Source organism: Watersipora subatra, chromosome 2 (genome assembly GCF_963576615.1).
Source record: "Watersipora subatra chromosome 2, tzWatSuba1.1, whole genome shotgun sequence".
Classification (NCBI taxonomy): domain Eukaryota; kingdom Metazoa; phylum Bryozoa; class Gymnolaemata; order Cheilostomatida; family Watersiporidae; genus Watersipora; species Watersipora subatra.
This window is the reverse complement of record NC_088709.1, coordinates 73,395,081-73,413,767: the sequence shown is the minus strand read 5'-3', so window position 1 is coordinate 73,413,767 and position 18,687 is coordinate 73,395,081. Positions and strand designations below refer to the sequence as shown.

The following is an 18,687-nucleotide window of genomic DNA, read 5'->3' as shown; positions in this document are numbered from 1 at the left end:
AATGACCATAAAATGAATCATAAATGACTGTAAACTGAAATACTGAGTTGAATACATTTTCAACAGCAAATTGTTTGTTGTCAAACTGTATAGCAAAAACTGACTGAGCACGCTGAACGGATGGTTCAAGGCGGCAAAAGCTTAAAATGTGTAAATACACCAAAAAATCATGCCCCATTGGTCAACAACACCGGCTCGAAGAGCCCAATCCAATCCTATTCAAACACACATCCATGGTGTGACAATAACCAGAGAAGCACTAAGTCATTCAGGCAGACCACAAACAGATCGAACAGCTGCGTAATGCATACAGCTTGTTACACAACTTCTTTGTACCATACCATAAACAGAACACTAGCGCAAATGCCTGCAAATCACAAACATTTACAGTATGAGATTGATAAAAATGTGCCCAGTAACAAGTGCCTGCACTGAAGCGTGTCTTGACTCCAAGTCAACCTGCTTTTCTCACACTTGTTAAATAGTTGTCTGGCTGTTGAACCCATTAGATATAATAATATCAGGTTTATTTGTTCTATGCTGAGAACCAAAGTTCCAATCTACAGACTGGTAAGTTACTTTGAGAATTTAAAGTGATTTTTATGTTAATATTTGCATTAGCAAACTTTTAAGTTAAATAAAATACATAGAGTGGTTCCTATCACAGAGATTCACCAGCACAGCAAGAATAATAAAAGCTAGTTTTTTGTTTCTTTACTTGAGGCTGAAGGTTTACTAAGAAATTTCTAATGGAATTTAAAGATATTCTTTTCTATTTCTCCCAAAACTGAGCTATATTATTTGTTTTCTTTTAATTTGTTATTAGCCATTTTTAACCCCTATTATTTAGACTCGTAAACGCACATTCCAGTTTATCAGTACACTAGAATCAACTAAGTAAGAGGTTTTATTGGCCAGCTCAATGCATAATATACTCAAAATATTAGTAATATACTAGCTTCTGTCTGAAAGATAAAAGGTAAACATTAAGCAATTTTCTGGATACAAATTTGCCTTAGCTTTTAGGTTTTTTAGGTTTAATGACAGCTAAATAAACTCGTATTTCTTCTCACCATACTGATACAGGATTCATAAATCTGTTCAGAGTGTTTTCAATAAAGATAATTTTGTTCTTAAATCTAGGTATTATTTTTTAATTCAAGTTTTGGAAATAATTACTCTGATAAAAAGAAGTGATGTGATACTCTTTTCTGTATTTCTTGATTTATTTCTATGTCAGTGAGTTTTCTATTTCTAAGTAAAATTATTTGCCATTGAGCTCTAAGATACTCACTTCTTTAAATAAACAAGCAATCAAAGCGGATGAAACGGTCTGACACAGATGGTGTGTCTTAACAACTCTTAAAGAGATTCAACAGCCATGAGTCGATAACTACTATGAATAGTTTTATACTGCTTGTTTGCTCAGTAGACTTCTGCATGAATTACATTGAAACTGTGTCCTCATTTATAATTCCTTTCAATAAAGGTTTATGAGAGCAACTTCTGCATGTCAGCTAGAAGGAAATCTAAATCTGTATCATAAAGAGAAAGCACTAAAAATTTGATGTTTAAATTTTTGAGGTTAACTAATAAGTGACAGCATAGACAACTTTATCTTGCTTGTAGAAGGATTCACTATAGATTTAGCCAACCTTCTTTCTTGCTTAGTAGTATAAACAACCCTTTATTTAACTAGTTTAATAAATATCTAGCTAGCTGTTAATCAATTGGTGAATGATGTTTCTTGTGACACTATCTTAGGTTTTCTGGTTAGTAGTCAGAAGCTGACTGTAAAAACTCGCTTTAATAAGGTAAGATTATTTTTTGTTTTACCAAAAAGGCAGCATTTTATAAAAAAAGTTTTAATCATTGTAGATTCATGATATAACATTTTAGAAGGAGTACTTTTGCAATGTTGCGGATAAAGATTTTTATCAGCAAAACTTTTTAGATAATATTTAAAAAGTTTAAATGTCATAATGCAGCATTTCTGACTGTCTCCTCGAATCTGTGTCAGTTTTATAACCCTTTATAGCATGCAGTATAATTGCTTAACTAATCGGTGTGATGTGTGCCAACCAAACAAGACTAATAATACTTGTAGATGTCAGTTTACATCCTGTTCATTCCGTGCGTCATCTTACATATTTATAAAACGCTTAAGTCCTTCCTTGAATGTCTCATTTCTCATCCCTGTCATACTTATTTAATCCGATTGCAATAAGTATGATTTCCAATCCAAGGTTACTGCATTAGTCACTTGCTTTTGAATTCTTATGCACTTTAGTAATAAGTCTGACAAACTCGTCTTTAAAGATTTGCAGTGCTATTCATTTGCTATAATTGTGCGTATGATTCTTGGGCCATATTAGGACATGATATGCATAGCATCTTGGTGATTGCCCTACAATCTTCTGTCACAATTATCATAACCATCACTACTTGTATCGTTAGTATAACAATGAACATAGAGCTGCCTAGAGTCAGCTTGCCAGAGTTGTTATGCTGACTTTGGTTCCTTTTCATTTCTGTATTTGTTGGAATAAAGTGGAAAATAATGAATAGTAAAGGTAGCTGAAAATACCAAATGTAAATTTTATTTTCAACTAGAAATATGAAATAATGATATTTATATTATCATTTAAAAAAAACTTGAACCAAAGGTTAGTTGTTGTACTCACCTGATAATGATAACCGAATATTATAATTTGTTGTTTATAAAGTTTGAATATTCAGTTTATTAACAGAAAGTTTATTAGCTGCATTCATATTGACAGTTGGGAGCAAAAGAGAGAGCTTTATATCAAAAAGTTGGAGGTACCAATTTTAGAGTGGCTTTTAGAAAGCGCAATGTGAAAGCACTATTAAAACCATAAAACTGCTATTATCGCTATACTTCCACTCAGCTACATTATTGAACCAACAGCCAGTTCAAGTAACACAAAATTACAATGATCATAACCAACAAGAAACAAAAAATTATGATGATAGCAGTCTTGTGTTTACCATAATTAATTTTCACTGGTCAGATAATTAACTAGCTCAAAACCAAACATGTCTCTAAGTTTGACAAATTGATCACATGGCAGCGGCTTTTTGAACATGTTAGCGATATTATCATTTGTTGAACAGAACTCGGTACAGACTTCACCCACTTCAATTGCCTCACAAACGTAATAGTATTTTACATCGATGTGTTTTGTATGCTTGCTCGTTTTCTGGCTGTTTGCGATTGCTGCAGCTGATTGATTGTCTACAAAAATAGTTGTAGAGTTAAACCGTGCAGTTTCAATATCTGAGAATAGCTGACGTAACCACATGCATTCAACAACACCATCAAACAACGTAATATACCCTGACTCCATAATAGAGAGGGCAACGACTGACTGACGCTTGCTGGACCAGCTGATTGGAAAAACAGCATTAATGAAGACTGCACTCGATTAAGAGTGCCGGACAGTGTCGCTTGCATAATCTGCATCTGTGTATCCAACCATTGGTTTACCTTGTGTTCTAAAAACCAGGCATAAATTTTTGGTGCCCTTCAGTTGACGTATTACTCGTTTGGCTGGGGTCAAGTGAGTCTGGGTAGGGCAAGAGTTAAACTTGACTAATGCTCCCCCTGCTTCAGCGATATTTGGAAAAGTAGATATAACCACATATAGCAGACTTTCTACCATTGATTGATAGAGATGGGGGTCCGCTAATTTGCTCCATCCTTGTGGCCCAACTTTACACCATATGCTGCCAGAGTTATGACAGGCTTACGACTTTCCATGTTGAACTTCTGAATTATTTGTTGAATGTAAGGCGTCTGACTTGGTCGCATAGAATTGTCTCCTCTCTCAACAATTAATCCCAGACAATGATAAAATGGTCCGAGATCTGTCATTTTTAATCGAGATGAGAAAGCCGATTTTAATTTGGTCATCTGAGCACCAGTGTCTGGCATTATACACAGGTCATCTACGAAGACACCAATCATCATTTTCTTCTCGTTTTTTCCAGCGAATATACACACCATCGTCAGCAGAGGACTGCATGAAGTCTAACTACTTAAGAAATTCATTTAATACCATGTTCCAACATTTAGGCGACTGTTTAAGTCCATACAGCCAGCGATTCGGTTTGCACACTGAATTTTCTTTACCAGACACAACAAAACTCTCTGACTGTTTCATATACACTTGTACATCTTCTGACAGTTTTCCATTCAGAAACTCCGTTCATACATCCATTTGGTGAATCATCATATCTCTCTCAACAGCATCCGATAAGAGTGCACACAGAAATGTTCTGTGAATCACGGGGTCGTATGTTTTATCTTAATGTACCCAAGCTTTTTGTGCATGTTCCTTTGCCACAAGTTGAGTCTTAAATCTACTTATAGATCTATCAGATGAGTGTTGAGCTTTGAAAACTAACTTACAGCCCATCGCTTTGCGATCGGCAGAAGATCAACTAGTTCCCACGTTCCATTGTTGATTAGAGATTGATAATCATCATTGCTGGCTTTGATCCAGGCATCACGGTTTGTACTAGCCAGTACTTGCCACAAGCTAGAAAGCTGTACTATGTTGATTGCTGAGTGAGCAGAGTGACCAAGGTTTGTGAAGTCATCATTACCGAACTGAACCAATGGTTAAGTCAAATCTGTTGATCGACTACGCGTAACTGTCGGTGTTGAAGAAGTCTTTTCATTTTCTGGCAGATCAACATTCACCACTTCAGAGCTGTCAACATTTGACTTTGTCCACTGATTTGGTAAACCGACTTTGGTTTCATCAAAAGTGACATCACATCTTACTTTTATTTTCCTAGTGATAGGCTCATAGAATTTGCAGGCTTTAGACCAAAGGCAATACCTCACAAACACCATTAATTCTGCTTTCTCATCAAGTTTATGTATCAGCTGATCAGGTATGTGAGCAAAGGCCAAACATCCGAAAATTTTCAACTGCCCAGAATCAGGTTTTATGTTGTTCCACTTTTCATAAGGAGTTGCATTCCATTCAAGTGCTCTTAGTGGAGGCGATTCCAAATGTATACCATGGTCAATATTTCCTCTGCTCAAATGATTTTGGAAGTTGAAATTCAGAAATTAGTGTGCGAGTGGTCTCACAAACAGTACGATTAAATCTTTCAGCTCAGCCGTTTTATTGTGGAGAACAGCAAGTGGTGACTTGATGATGTATACCTTGGGCTGACAGGTAACTCTCAAACTCATCAGATATATACTCTTTACCGCCACCACCTTTATGTGTACCTATAGTCTGTCCAGTTTGATTTGTCACTAATGATTCATAAGTTCTAAATGCCTGGATCATAAAAAATGGCTGTCGAAACATTTTAATTTCACGCAAGCTTCATAGACACCTATTTCGTCGGTATCATTACAACCATTTTCACACTAATGATTCATGTTTTTGAAGCTACTTACATTTACATAAGCAGAGAGTTGGTGCCACAGGGGGGAGGAGTATGCGGCAGTATTAGCAGTGTGATTAGCGGACTCGACATCAAGATGGTATAGCTTGTTTACTACAGATCTAGATTCTATTACCATTTTTCTTTGATTCTTAATCCAGCACGGTGAATGTCTAAACTGTAATATATATCTTCTTTGTGCAGGTGCTTTTACAGAAAATAGTTATTTATGTTGGCTGGGTATGTGTAGTGCATTGTAAAGCGTTGCACTTCTAGTATTATTTCTATGAATTTTTATTTGCCGCTGCATTTAAGGCCCATCAGTAATAAAAAACGTACTCGGTGAATCTAGCCTAAAATAATCACAAAAATCAGTCAATCAGTCATCTCTGAGAGTCAACATCTGTCTCCAACACAGTAAATGCCGATCCATCATCTTTGATATTATCATCATGTGTAGATATTTTGGCTTGATGTAGACTTGAGTTACTGTTGTAATATTCATGAACTCGGTCTCAGCCGCAGCGTATTCCACAACTCTGATTATAGTTGTTTTTAAGACAACTATTTTGATAATGTTAAAAAAAAACACAGCTATAGCAGCCTTTGGACTGTTGCTAGCTATAATTAAAGCAATTACTTACTGGCAGCAGAGCAATGTCAGAATTCGTTTTAGACCTGGCACCACCGGAATTGCAACTGGAGCCAGTGTTTTTTGTTCCTTTGTTTTGTTCTTCATTAATCAGTGTTTGTGTGGCAAACTGCAAAGTTGTATCATCACCACGAGCCTTGAGTGCAGTCACAACTGCTGAATAGGTATTTTGGGCAGCTTCCAAGTAGAGTCACCATCTTGTCTTCCTCGCTAACATTATCAGTAATAGCTGCAAGTTTATTAGTGATAGCTTTCATGTGACGTAGGTGGTCTTCAATTGATGTACCTTTGTTCATAACCATCATAAAGTAACATTTCTTGAGAAATAATTTATTTGCCATGCTCACATCACTAAAGATATCATGAGATATAAGATATAAGATGTATGTGTCACTGAAAGAAAGCTTTATGTGGGATAAAGCTTTGCTTGACTTCTTTTTGTACTCAGCTTAAGCGGCAGCGTTAGCATCATCTTCCGGAGAAATAGCTCCATCCGCATATCTAAATAAGTCCTCAGCTATGAGTAGGTGTTTGAGTTTTCATGTAGTATAGTTATCAGTATTTAGCTTGTCCATAGTCCAGCCTTGCTTATTTATGGTTCTTTGATATAATATTTAATGGGTTGACTAGGCCCATAACCGGCTATTTATAAAGTTTGAATATTCAGTTTAGTGACAGAAACTTCATTAGCTGCGTTCATATTGGCAGTTGGAAACAAAGAGAGAGCTTTATATAAAAATCTATGGGTATCAGTAAGCAACAATCTTTTAGAAAGCACAATAAGAAATCACTATTAAAACCATGAAACTGCTATTCTTGCAATGTAGTTGCAACTATTTTGATAAGACCTTTCTAAAGGTTTTTCATTTTTAACTCTAACTTAACGACTCAATTCTACTTACATGAAATGACAGAGTAGAGTACAGTTTTAATAAAATCGTCTAAAAGTAGTGTAAAGCTGCCACATTCCTACATTGTTCTTTTTAAGGTGAGCCATGAGAGCAGATGTGAAAAAACTATCTACACTAGACAGTTTGCTGACTTTAACAGCACTTTTTACTTGTATCACAGCTCAGAAAGATCTTGGTCAACTGGACAGTTTTTCCCAGCTGAATTACACTGAGTGGCTTAAAGTTGTTGACGACAGCGTATTACAAATTCCACCAAAGCAAAGGATAGCAAGCATTCAAATACCGCTAGATCTTCAAATAAATACCTCATCAGGAAATGAACAGTGCCTTTCTACAAAAGGTCCCTACTGCTTTACCGGATTTTTGAAAGAAAGAATTATCAGTTTATGTGCTTTTCAAGCGCCTTTTCTAAACTGTTCAGATGTTATTTGCAGCAATCTATTGAAACCAGTTGAGTTAAAAGATTTTGCTTCTACATTTCGCTTTGTTTCTACTGACATAAATGCTGGTGAACAAGAATTAGTCACAGCACCCGCATGTGGACTTCAAATTACAGTCAACTCTCTTAACTTCAGCATACCACAAGAGTCTTGTACTCTCTCACCCCGACAGCCCACAATTAGAATAAATATATCTGAGTTGGACAAAGGAACTACTCTTACGTTTACAGTAAATGAACTATCATCGTGAGTTCAACTACTAGCTATCCAAGTATATCTATTGTTATTGACCTTTTACGATATTGTTGAAAAAAGAAGAAAAAGCTATTTAGGTTTACAGTGATGTATGTTCAGACTTTGAAAATTTTTTATTGCTTTTGCCGATGAAATTTCAGTGTTAGTTAGAAATTAGTTACTTACTGACAAAGATATTTGTTCAAAAGGATAATTATGTTTGTTCAGTGATGTGTCAAATTTTATAGTTATATTTAAAAAACATCTATTTTGTAGTAAGGCATTTCTAAATATCACAGCATTGAGCCAAAGTGGATCTGAATTAGTATATACGGAAATAAACTCTACTCACTCCTCCACAGTTGGACCTGCTATTGAGAAAAGCTATGAACCATTGCTTTTAGGAGAGTTTGCACTTTTGGTAAGTAATAAGTATTTCTGTACAAGTAGCATTTAAGTGTTGGGTCTGTAAGAAAGCGACCTTCACGTATTTCTTTTGTCTTATAAAAGTTCAATAGAGCAATATGGTGTTACTACCATAGTATTTATAATCCGTATGATCACAACCGCATCAAACCCTAAGAAGTTCTCTGCTTAATTTAGTATACCAATGGTCTACCATAACAGCGCCTATTAAACAGTTAGATGGCTCTAATTTTACCTTTTTAGAAAAAGTATAGATAAAATCAAATCGGCTCATTTTGATGGATACTAAATTAAAGTATGCGTATCACATGATTGTCATAAGATAAATCAGATATGTTTAAACACACCATCATCTTATATAAAAGCTTTTAGTTGTGGTCATATAAATAAGAAGCGAGCTTTGACTAGACATTTCATTTTACAAAAATTTTGTCATTTTACACAGAACTAAATTAGCTGTCTTGTCTTAGAGTATTTTGCATGTACTGTTGTGCATATATAGATGTATTCATATACATGTATATATATAAATCTCAATGTCCATTGTTCGTCTGTCCAGTTGTAGTGATATAGTTTTAGCACCAACAAATCGCCTTTGAATGAATTTGAACTTGTGACATTGAAGTTGCCAGTCTAATACCAAATGCGCGTAACCACAAGGCTAAACTATTTTTATCATGCCTATTGCTTCTACCATGTACTGTGTATTCTTTCCGCAATTGCAAGCGTTAAACCTGCGCTTTTTATAGTTAATACATTCCACGTTCGGGTTACGATGCACCAGCCAGAGGAATTTTTTGCCTCGCCATATGGAACATGAGGTTTTTTCCGTCTTTGCCATATGATAATAAAATTTGTTCAACTCTTTTCTGCTAAACATTATCAACAAAAAACTTTTTCTAAAATAAAATTTGGCTGTTGGCGTACTGATAACAGCGAAATAGCAAAAATGCTGATCCGCTACTTGCCAAAATCTCTTTCGCAAACCCTGAAAGAGATATACAACGTTTACTATCTAAGTTCAGCGTGATTCATTATAAGCTATGGATAACGGAACAGAAAACAGATAGATAAAACAATTTTAGCCGATGACAAAGCTGAAGTTTTGTTTAGTAAAATACATACTAAAACTTAACTTTAGCGATGTGTTGAGTAAGCTAAATTCATTCAAGTTAAATTCAAAATTTATACTATGGGTCTGTCTAGAAGATACAAACTCTCTACGATACGTACTGCACGTTGTACGTTGTAGTGTTCCATTTTAATGCCGATCATAACTACTTAATACACTAAAATTACTGTAAGTAACTATAGTTTCTAAAGTTACCATATTATTTTGTTACTAAATTTTAAGAGGTATAGCACATATATACAACTTTGATGATTTTTACCAGAAGGGGTTTGCATTATATAATTACTATGAGTTTCTATACTACGTTAAATTAATGAGTTAAAAGCATATAGTTGTATACCAAACGATTTTTCATTTTAGTCGTATACAAACAGACTTTATTTAGCCATTGATTGTTAATTATTTTGCATTTACACTGAAACGATCTAATAGTTGTTTTAGTTTTATTTTGATTTATTTCAACTGCATGAAACACTTTTTTATGATATGAGTTTTAAAAATTGCAATTGTTTGAGAAAGTTTGAAAACTTTTACAGTTGTTTTAATTTTTTCCTAATTCATTTGAACTGCACAAAATACTTTACTTTCGTTATGAAGTTTGAAAGTTAAAATGGTAACTGTTTTTATATGTTAAATAAAAATAAATTTTCTGTGCACAGACCTTTTTGTTACCGAGGTGACGGCGCGCATTCATCTAGTCATATGGTATATTTACCCACTTGCTTTTCTTCTCCCTTTAGTTAATTTTCTTTGAGTAAATTATTTTAACTGAATATATTGAGACCAGCAACCATTCCAAGCTGACAAAAACGATTGCAGTGTACGAGTAGTCATGTTATCCTGCTTTTCTCAGGTTTACTGCTAGATGAGTTCGTTTACTTTTATGGAGGTAATCAGGAATTATTCTTCAGCTATGCGCAGGTTTTTCGTGATCCGCTACTTAAGCTTGCTGTGCATAAGTCTCTTGCTATCCGTTAAGCACTTCATGGTTTACAACACAAGGTAAAAGATTAATCTTTGCCATGCTATATCATAGCACACCTTACTACCGTTGTGAACAGGACAAAGGTGAACCTCATCAAAGAAACACTCATCCTTGCTCATACTACTCTGTTAGTATCAAAATCTTTGCTCGTCTGTATGGACTGATAACTAAATATAAAGAGGCTTCAATTGGTTTGTTCATGAATTCAGTTTGTTTGGGTTTTATGTACTTACTGTATAGCTGCACTCATTATGTATATTTGCTTTGCAGTTTTACGGCCAATGGAATAAAATGTATACACACACACACATTCCAAGCATTGGTCATTCTCAATTGGCAATCCATACAAGACGTAACAACGTTTTTGATACACTATTTATAACTATTATTTTGTGCAGTCTTTTGTCATTCACCTCAATAGGTTCAGAAAATTTAATTGATTTCTAATACAGTTTAACACTCACTAAATTTCTTTAACATAGTTAATAGTTTAAATATGTTTGTAACTATTTAATTAAGTAACTTTAAATTCTACTGACAAGAGTTGATATACAGTAGTTGAAGGTTTGAAATATTTATGTGTTATTGCCTATAGCCAAGATATACCGTGAAAAATGTATGTAGTGTTTTCCACAAGTCTTTGGCTTGTCTCAATTTACCTTAACAAAGTTTACAACTAACTATGGATTGCTTCTATCTACCATAAAAATACACATACTTCACCTTTTTATATAAATAATGTTCAATGGAAAATTTGGCGTGAAAAAAGCAAATCAAGACATTCCATAATAGCTAATGATACACAATCAGAATATATATTTTTAGTTAAAGGCTAAAGGGTGGGCAGTGTTCTCTGAAGGTGAGTTAGCTCGGACAGTGAGTATTTTATCAAACGATACTGTGGATGAGATCAAAGTTGGATTTGGAAGTGATGACTTCACTGGTGAAGTTACAAATATTCAGATGTACACAACAGTTATAGACTCTAAGTAAGTTTGCTTTATTTAAAAAAAAAACTTTCATTCACTGAATTCTTTAAAGTGTTTTGTAAAAGTAAAAGCTGCATTCATGAGTTAAATGTTGTAAAAAAGCAGAATTTTTTTAAAAGAGAAGGTGGTGTTATTCACTTAATTACTTAGTGTTTGCTTGTAATTAGTTGCTAAAATATATACCATTTGGTAAAATCTAGTTTCACAAAATTTTCAACTTGGTCTTTCTTACATCGCTGGTAATAGTTCCTATCTTTCTTTGTAGTCAGTTATATTCTATGTATTCTGGAGAACCACTCGCCAAGTATCAATTTCTACCAGAATGTGGCTGTCCTTCTGAATACTTTGACACCTTTGGTCTTGCGTCAAATACATATGAAGCAGACACATGTACAGATGGTTTAGATAACTCTTTTCCGGCTGATTTAAAACGTTATGAAAATTATGCTGGTAAATGGGAAATCTTTGGAAAGAGAGGCTGGATATCTGACTTTGCAGACGAAGCAGAAATATTTATAAAATTTTCTCAGCCAATGTTGGTGAGTAAATGCTAAGTTATTGTATAAAGTTACAAACCTGGCAACTAAAGAATTTTTGATGTGAAACATGCGAGTCTTTTAAAAAAGTACAGTTCCTGCAGCATGCAATTCACAATGAACAACGTTCTACTATTAATTCAAAATTTTCGGATTCCATAAAACACAGGTGTTTTAAATAAATATCACTAAATTAGTAAAGCCAAGTTTTGTTGGCTCGAACGCCTTGCTGACTTGACTTGCCGGTTTGATTTTTTTCAAACCAGGTATTTTACCCTATAACCTAAGTCAACACAAAATATTACATGTAAATTAAAGAAATAACCTACCTAAACTTTGATATTTTGGTAGAATCACAACTCTAGCCATGTGTCATGCACAAAAATGACTGTACGAGGTTCAGTGTGAGCATTGTGGTTGTACTTAATTACTTTGATTAGCTTACTTAAGTTACGATGCAACATCTACACTATAAAAGTATATATTATTTAGCAAACAATTAATATTCTCAAGCTTATTCAATTGAAATAGATTTATCTATAGACTTATGCTATTACTGGAGGATTCGATGCTGAATACGGACACAAGCTTCCTTCAGCAATAGAAGTAGCAATCGTTGGACCTGATTCTGAGCCCAGAGCTCAAGTATTTTTATCTAGGAACTGCACTGAAGAATATGGGCTACCAGTGACTCATCTAACTTTTAAGATGGTTTTGCCAAAGTTTTTGCCATCACTGAAAAAGAGAAGTGTGGATCAGCCCTTGCCTCCAAAGTGCTACAGCTTTGACGACTATATATTTTTTCCCAAACGGTAAGTACCGGTACCATCTTTGTTGGTTCTGACTGTATAGACAGCTGCATTGATTTTTTTATATATGACTAAGTTATAGAGTAATATGACTAATAAAAAACCTGACACCTGGAGATATGACTTTAGCCAGTTAAAGCTTTATTAGGAGTTCTGTTTATTTAAAATATAGCTGTTTGACTCATGGCTTGACTATTTGCAGAGATTTGCTAAGACCTCCAATGTTGTAAGCAAAAGGACTGAAGTGAACCATAACATTTTCTTGTTTTACTATCTTATACATGTTCACAGGGCTAATGACAATACCAATATATCAAAAAACTATAGTAAACGCTTCTATAACGTATAGCTCCTATAACGTAAATTCCAGATAACGTAAAGAAATTCTGCAAAGTTTATGCTTAATACTACGTAAAAACTTCCATGTAACGTAAGGTGTCAACTAGGGACAACTTCTCAAATTCGATTTGAATGGTAACATATCTCGCCACAGTTGCTTGGGGAAAAAACGACATACATATAGCAATTGAATAAACTATATATACAACTTTTATGATATTCTAGTTCGTCGTGATAAATCGTCCGATGTGTCGATAAAACAGAGAATAGATAGCTGCGCAATTGTTAATGAATACTTGAAGTTGATCAATTGATGCAGATGTTACAGCGTTGATCTACCAATCTGAACGTCATGAGTTGGAAGTATTGCTTAAAGTTATCTTTTATCCTAAACTTGACCTCCAGATAAAGATAGACGACAAACAAGTCGATACCGCTGTTTTTATGGTAAAATTTATTTGTTTGCTCTATTGTAGACATATAAAATATTTGTTAATAATTTTACCTTCCAGAATAAACTTTTCTGTCTAAAATGTTTAAAAGAAAAAACTGATGAGAATGAACGTCAAATATGTGCGTTTCCCATCAACTTATTGCCAAATTACCGCAATCATTGTTTATAAAACCAATGAAATTGATCAGAAAAAAACAGCCAAAAACGTCAAAAGGTTAGTTTTTTTGTTGTCTGGCTAAAAGAGTGAGTTTGAAAAAGCTTGGAATGAATTAGACTATTTGTGTGTGTTTTACTGTTTGAATAGCGTAAAGTCTTTATAGCGTGAACATTCTTGCAATAGATTAGTTATGTTGTAGGAGCATATACTGTATTTTTCATTAGAAAACAACCCAAACAGTTGTAAATCTTATTTTACTCAATTTACTTATTCGTAGTTCCCAATTCACACCACCATCAAATTTGACAATTGTGATACTTGCAATTGGAGAAGAAAATTATCGACTGAGTGATTCCCTGGTTGGTGATGTCAGAATCAAGCTGATTGGTCATACGTTGATGTACGGACAATATGAAAACTGGTATCAGCTCAGCAATTTAACTTTGTTTACCAGGTTAGCTTACAAAGATAAAAATGTAACTACGAGGCAATTGACTCATTAATATTGATGAAAGGTTGAGGTGAAGGTCTTTTGTTAGATGTCAAAGTCTACTTAATAAAGATTACTCCTCGTCTGCAATCGATGCCATAACCAATATTTATTGAACTGAAACACTTTTCCGAAAAAACACTTGTTTTAAATTGTCAAATGTATTCAAGGTCCTATATAACAGTTTGAACTAAGAGATGGTGTACCATCTATCAAACACTTTCCATGCTGAAACAGATTTAACAGTAAAATGTTACAAACATCTATCTGGCTATTCTAGACCTCACTGCGGTGGACACAATTTTACTATTGTGGGTGAACCAACCAATATGAGAGAATATTATAACTTCCATAAAACTGGAGCTAAAGCCTACATCTGTCACTGTCCTGAAGGTATTACAGGAGACATGTGTGAGTCTTGTGAAAAGACGGCAGGTGTCTACAGGTACTTTAAATCACCAAATGTTTGCGCAAACTGTGACTGTTCTGATCTAACTCAAGATGCTAACAAGAGATGTGACAGTGACACTGGACAGTGTGACTGTGGTCCAAATGTAAACCTGGAACTTGCAGGAAGGCAATGTGTAAGTTGTAGATTTCACCTTTAATTAGACTTGTGAAATATATATGACACAATGCACTACTAATTTGTTTTAGTTGCTAACAATATGAAAACAGTAGCTAGCCAAAACCCATTATATTTTGTTTAGTTTTCAGCATAGCTAATATAATTGCCGAGCTATTCTGATTTTGTACATACAAACTGGGCTCTATCAGAGAGATACAAATGTAATTCTATTATCAATCGATTTTTTGTAGCACTGGTATGTTGAAGATGTCTTTCCTTTGTCTGGTCCATATAAAGGAGGAACAAAAGTAACAGCACGAGTTGGGTACTTGAACCAACACGGCTTAGAGTTTGCTGTTATATTGGATGGTGCTCCAATTGAGTACACTATATTGGAAAAGTAAATATTAAAACTTTCTAGAGAATTTTGCTTTTCAAAAAGCTCGTTAATTAACAACTTGGTTTGTAAAAGGTTTTGGCAAAATTACCTGTTTGTATTTAAACGGGTTACCAAAGATCAAGATTGTATATAATCTGTTATCAGGACTTGTCATGGCAAGCATTTGATACTCTATAAATTAAAGAAGTTGATTTATAGCTTATTTTATTGAATTTTTAGTAATAAAACTCCAGAAACTGGCATCAACAATTTTAAAATTGTGTCCACTGATAGCTAATTAAAAATATTGTCTTGTTATGTAAAGCTAACATAAGGCAACTTGACAAGTCATAAACAATCTTCTCTGACTAATGTGAACTAGTATAAATAGGTCGATACAGCCATATTTGAATATAAAAGTGAGCTGAATTTGCCGATGGTAAATTACCATGATAAACAGTTTGCACTTGGGTAACTTTAAAGCTAAAACAATTGTGTTATTTATAACATTTACTTTTAAAGTGAATCTGATTTTAGTTACAAAGAAATCACATTTATTATCCCAGAAGCTCGCAGTGGAAAATCCACAGTTAGTCTGATCTTCGAAGCTATCACAGCCTTAGATATTGGCATGCACATAAAAATATTCCTGTTTGAATACCTGCCAAACCCAGTTATCCAAAATATTACACCCCGGGCTACAATACTCAAGTAAGTATGTACTTAAAATATGCTGTCTCAATTAGCTACCATAAATATAGTGTACTGATTTTTCTAAATACTGTTTTTCATTATGATGCTTGCAAAGAAAAGCATTTATACTTGTATTTATTTTATGTAATGAAAATAAAATACATCTGCGCATACACTGAGCTGGTGTTAAAACAGTATCAAACTATAGCCGAATTAATAGAATTTTAGGCACTTACTTTTTTGTGTTGATTCTCCATAGTGTATTTCTATATACATGTATAAATGAATGTTTTGCTTAAAGTGCTTGGGGTTAGTAACTAGCACTGTTGATCGTTACGCGTAACGTCACGATGTTTAAGCATTCCCAAAATGCGAGTATTGTTTTAATAAAGATACTAGTTAAGATCTAGTTTTCAGGTAAGTTACTCAAGTTCATTATGTAATTATTCTATTATTCGTGCAACGCTGGGATTTTGGCTAGTAATTATTATAAAGCTCAATACAGGCCACTTTTCTCACTTTTTATATACAAATGCTTCTGCTTTAAATATCTAAAGCGTCTTGTTCAAAATGGTGAAAAACTATGCTGTAGTAAACAGTAGTAGGTTTGACATGTAAATAAAGTGTTTAAATACTTGCAAAATAAAAAAATGACACATAAATATTTTTAAAGCACTGCCAACAGTTGAAATAAACCCTATTTGTCTTAGTAACAGCTGTACTACCTGGCGTTGTCTGGATAACAAAGTCTTTCAACCAAAAATTGATTTGTATTTAACATATAGAAACACTTGCCATTCTAACTTTCAAACTGCATATCATGAGAAAAGTGTTTTGTGTAGTTGAAATAAATTAAGAGAAAAAATAAAAACAACTGTAAAGGCTTTCAAGCTTTCAACAAAAACAAAAACTTCAAAATTAAAACAACTATAAAAGGTTTTAAATATAAATGTGAAATAACCAGCAAGTAATAGCTAAATTAAGTCTGTTTTGCTACGATTACAATAAAAGATGATTCGGTAATGATACAATTACTACAAACTGAGAAAATAAAAGAAAAATCCTGATTATGTTGAATTATTATTAACAATTTTTGCATAGAAGTGTGTGTGTATAAAAAGGTTACTGTTCCACCAAAAGCTATCTATCAAAACTTTGAATACGACGATACTGGTACCTCTCGACACTGGCAGAAATGTAAAAATGTGATATTGGGCTGTCTTTGTCTGACCGAACAGTGAGTGAATGTAAAGGCCATTCCTACTCGAGATAATAAAATTGTCCGCGTGAAAAGTTACCAGTTACAATTGACCTTCATCGCGATTTAGCAATAAAATCTTACAAAAAATTGGAAATAGAAGTTCATGAAAATGCGAAAAAGCATCATGTTTCATAGAGTTAATAGAATTCATAGAGTTTCAAATATTACTTCATTTAGCGTGGGCATACACTATATGGTATATGATAAGGTATTTTATCAATATGCCTTATACAGCTCAGTGGTAGACCACGCGGACTTAAAACTTGCGGTTGTAACCTCCATGAGCTCAAATCCATCAGAATGAGAAAGTTTAATTCCAAAATTTTGATAGCTATAGCTAGACATACCTAAGGACAGACAGATGACCAACTTTGAAAAATGTATATTTATATAGATAATGATGTCAGAATAAGAATAGCAGATGCAAATTAAATCCGCTCGAATTTTCTGTTTTAAATGATTAATTCATGGTTGAAAAAAATTATTTCAATAACATAGGTTCATTTCTCTACATTGACATTAGTTTACAGAGTTCAAAAATTTAGCAACTAGCATTCCCACTTTCTGATTAGTTGATTGCCCATCAATGCCAGTTGTTTGACAGGAACTTTGAATTACTGAATCTAGACCAGTATACTATTTAATGTGTATGTATTGCAGAGGGGGGATAATTCAGACAATCAGAGGCTATCACTTTGATACAGTTTCAAATCATCAAATGGTGATTTACTTGAAGGAATTCAATGGGACGAATACTACAGTAACAACGGTAGGTTTGAGCAACACCAGCACACAAAGTCAATCAGAAGTTTCTGACGTCATTTGCTCATATGAGAATTTTCTATCACATAGTGTATCTTTCCTTGATATTTGATAAGTTTTCAATAGAAAAATAGAATTACTTGATTATTGTGTAAAATATGAAAATTTCCTAAGTTTAAGTTGAAAAGAAAATAGTGAAAGAGCAATAAATCAACACACTTGATGTTTCTACTAGGCATACTAAACCACTATTTGTTATTTTCAGGATTGCACATTGGTGTCTGGAGAGGAAATACATTGTCTCACTCCAGATCTCACACTACAGGTTAAACAAACAATCAATAAAACCGGTTCAGGTGATAATTTTCTTTGTATTGAAAAAAAAGTAACACAACAACTTGCTGAAACTTGTTTGATAATAACAACATTTCTTTAATGTTTAGGTATATTTCAAAACTTAATGTAGTGATAACTTCAAATGCTATTGGCAACTCAGAGTGCTATGTGTAACAGCTAGCTGAACTTATAAAGGTTTTATAATAATGAGGAATTACAATAATAAGTGTCATTTCTCACTGAGATGTCTTACTGCAAATGAACAAGGGTGCCAGGCTTTTAAAAGTGATGAAGACATGACTCTGGGTTAAAATAAACTTATTTTTCTTGTAACTATTTTAAACAATCCACAAACGCGTGATGGCCTCACAGTTTTTATGACTACACTATATAGGCAGGTAGCCAGAGGTTAAGCAGTCCGGTGACAGGCAGTTCACTCTGATCTGATGTCGTAGGAATTTTTAGAGAATTTTGATAACTCGATAAAAATTACAGTATTTATTGAGGAATGAAGCGTAAACTATTTATACGTTATTAGTATAATCATAGAGTTATGTTATCAATACACTCACAGAACTATATTGTCACTATATTTACAAAACTGTGTTATCACTATACTCATAGAGCTATGTTATCACTACACTCATGGAACTATGTTATCACTACACTCATGAAACTATGTTATCACTATACTCATATAACTA

The 18,687-nt window shown here is 33.8% G+C and overlaps 2 protein-coding genes across 2 annotated transcripts in view; both read left to right on the top strand.

Annotated features, from left to right (window-relative positions):
* The window catches only part of LOC137386928 (hepatocyte growth factor receptor-like), a 64,357-nt gene that overhangs the window by 27,550 nt on the left and 18,120 nt on the right, over nt 1-18,687 (top strand). The window lies entirely within an intron of this gene.
* LOC137388541 (hepatocyte growth factor receptor-like) overlaps nt 14,541-18,687 on the top strand; it is a 93,299-nt gene continuing 89,152 nt past the window's right edge. The window contains exons 1-5 of the mRNA XM_068075026.1: nt 14,541-14,568; nt 14,804-14,952; nt 15,469-15,642; nt 17,546-17,654; nt 17,913-18,003. Of these exons, the coding sequence (XP_067931127.1) occupies nt 15,563-15,642; nt 17,546-17,654; nt 17,913-18,003 (280 nt within the window). The 5' untranslated portion in view covers nt 14,541-14,568; nt 14,804-14,952; nt 15,469-15,562. The remainder of the gene's footprint in view (nt 14,569-14,803; nt 14,953-15,468; nt 15,643-17,545; nt 17,655-17,912; nt 18,004-18,687) is intronic.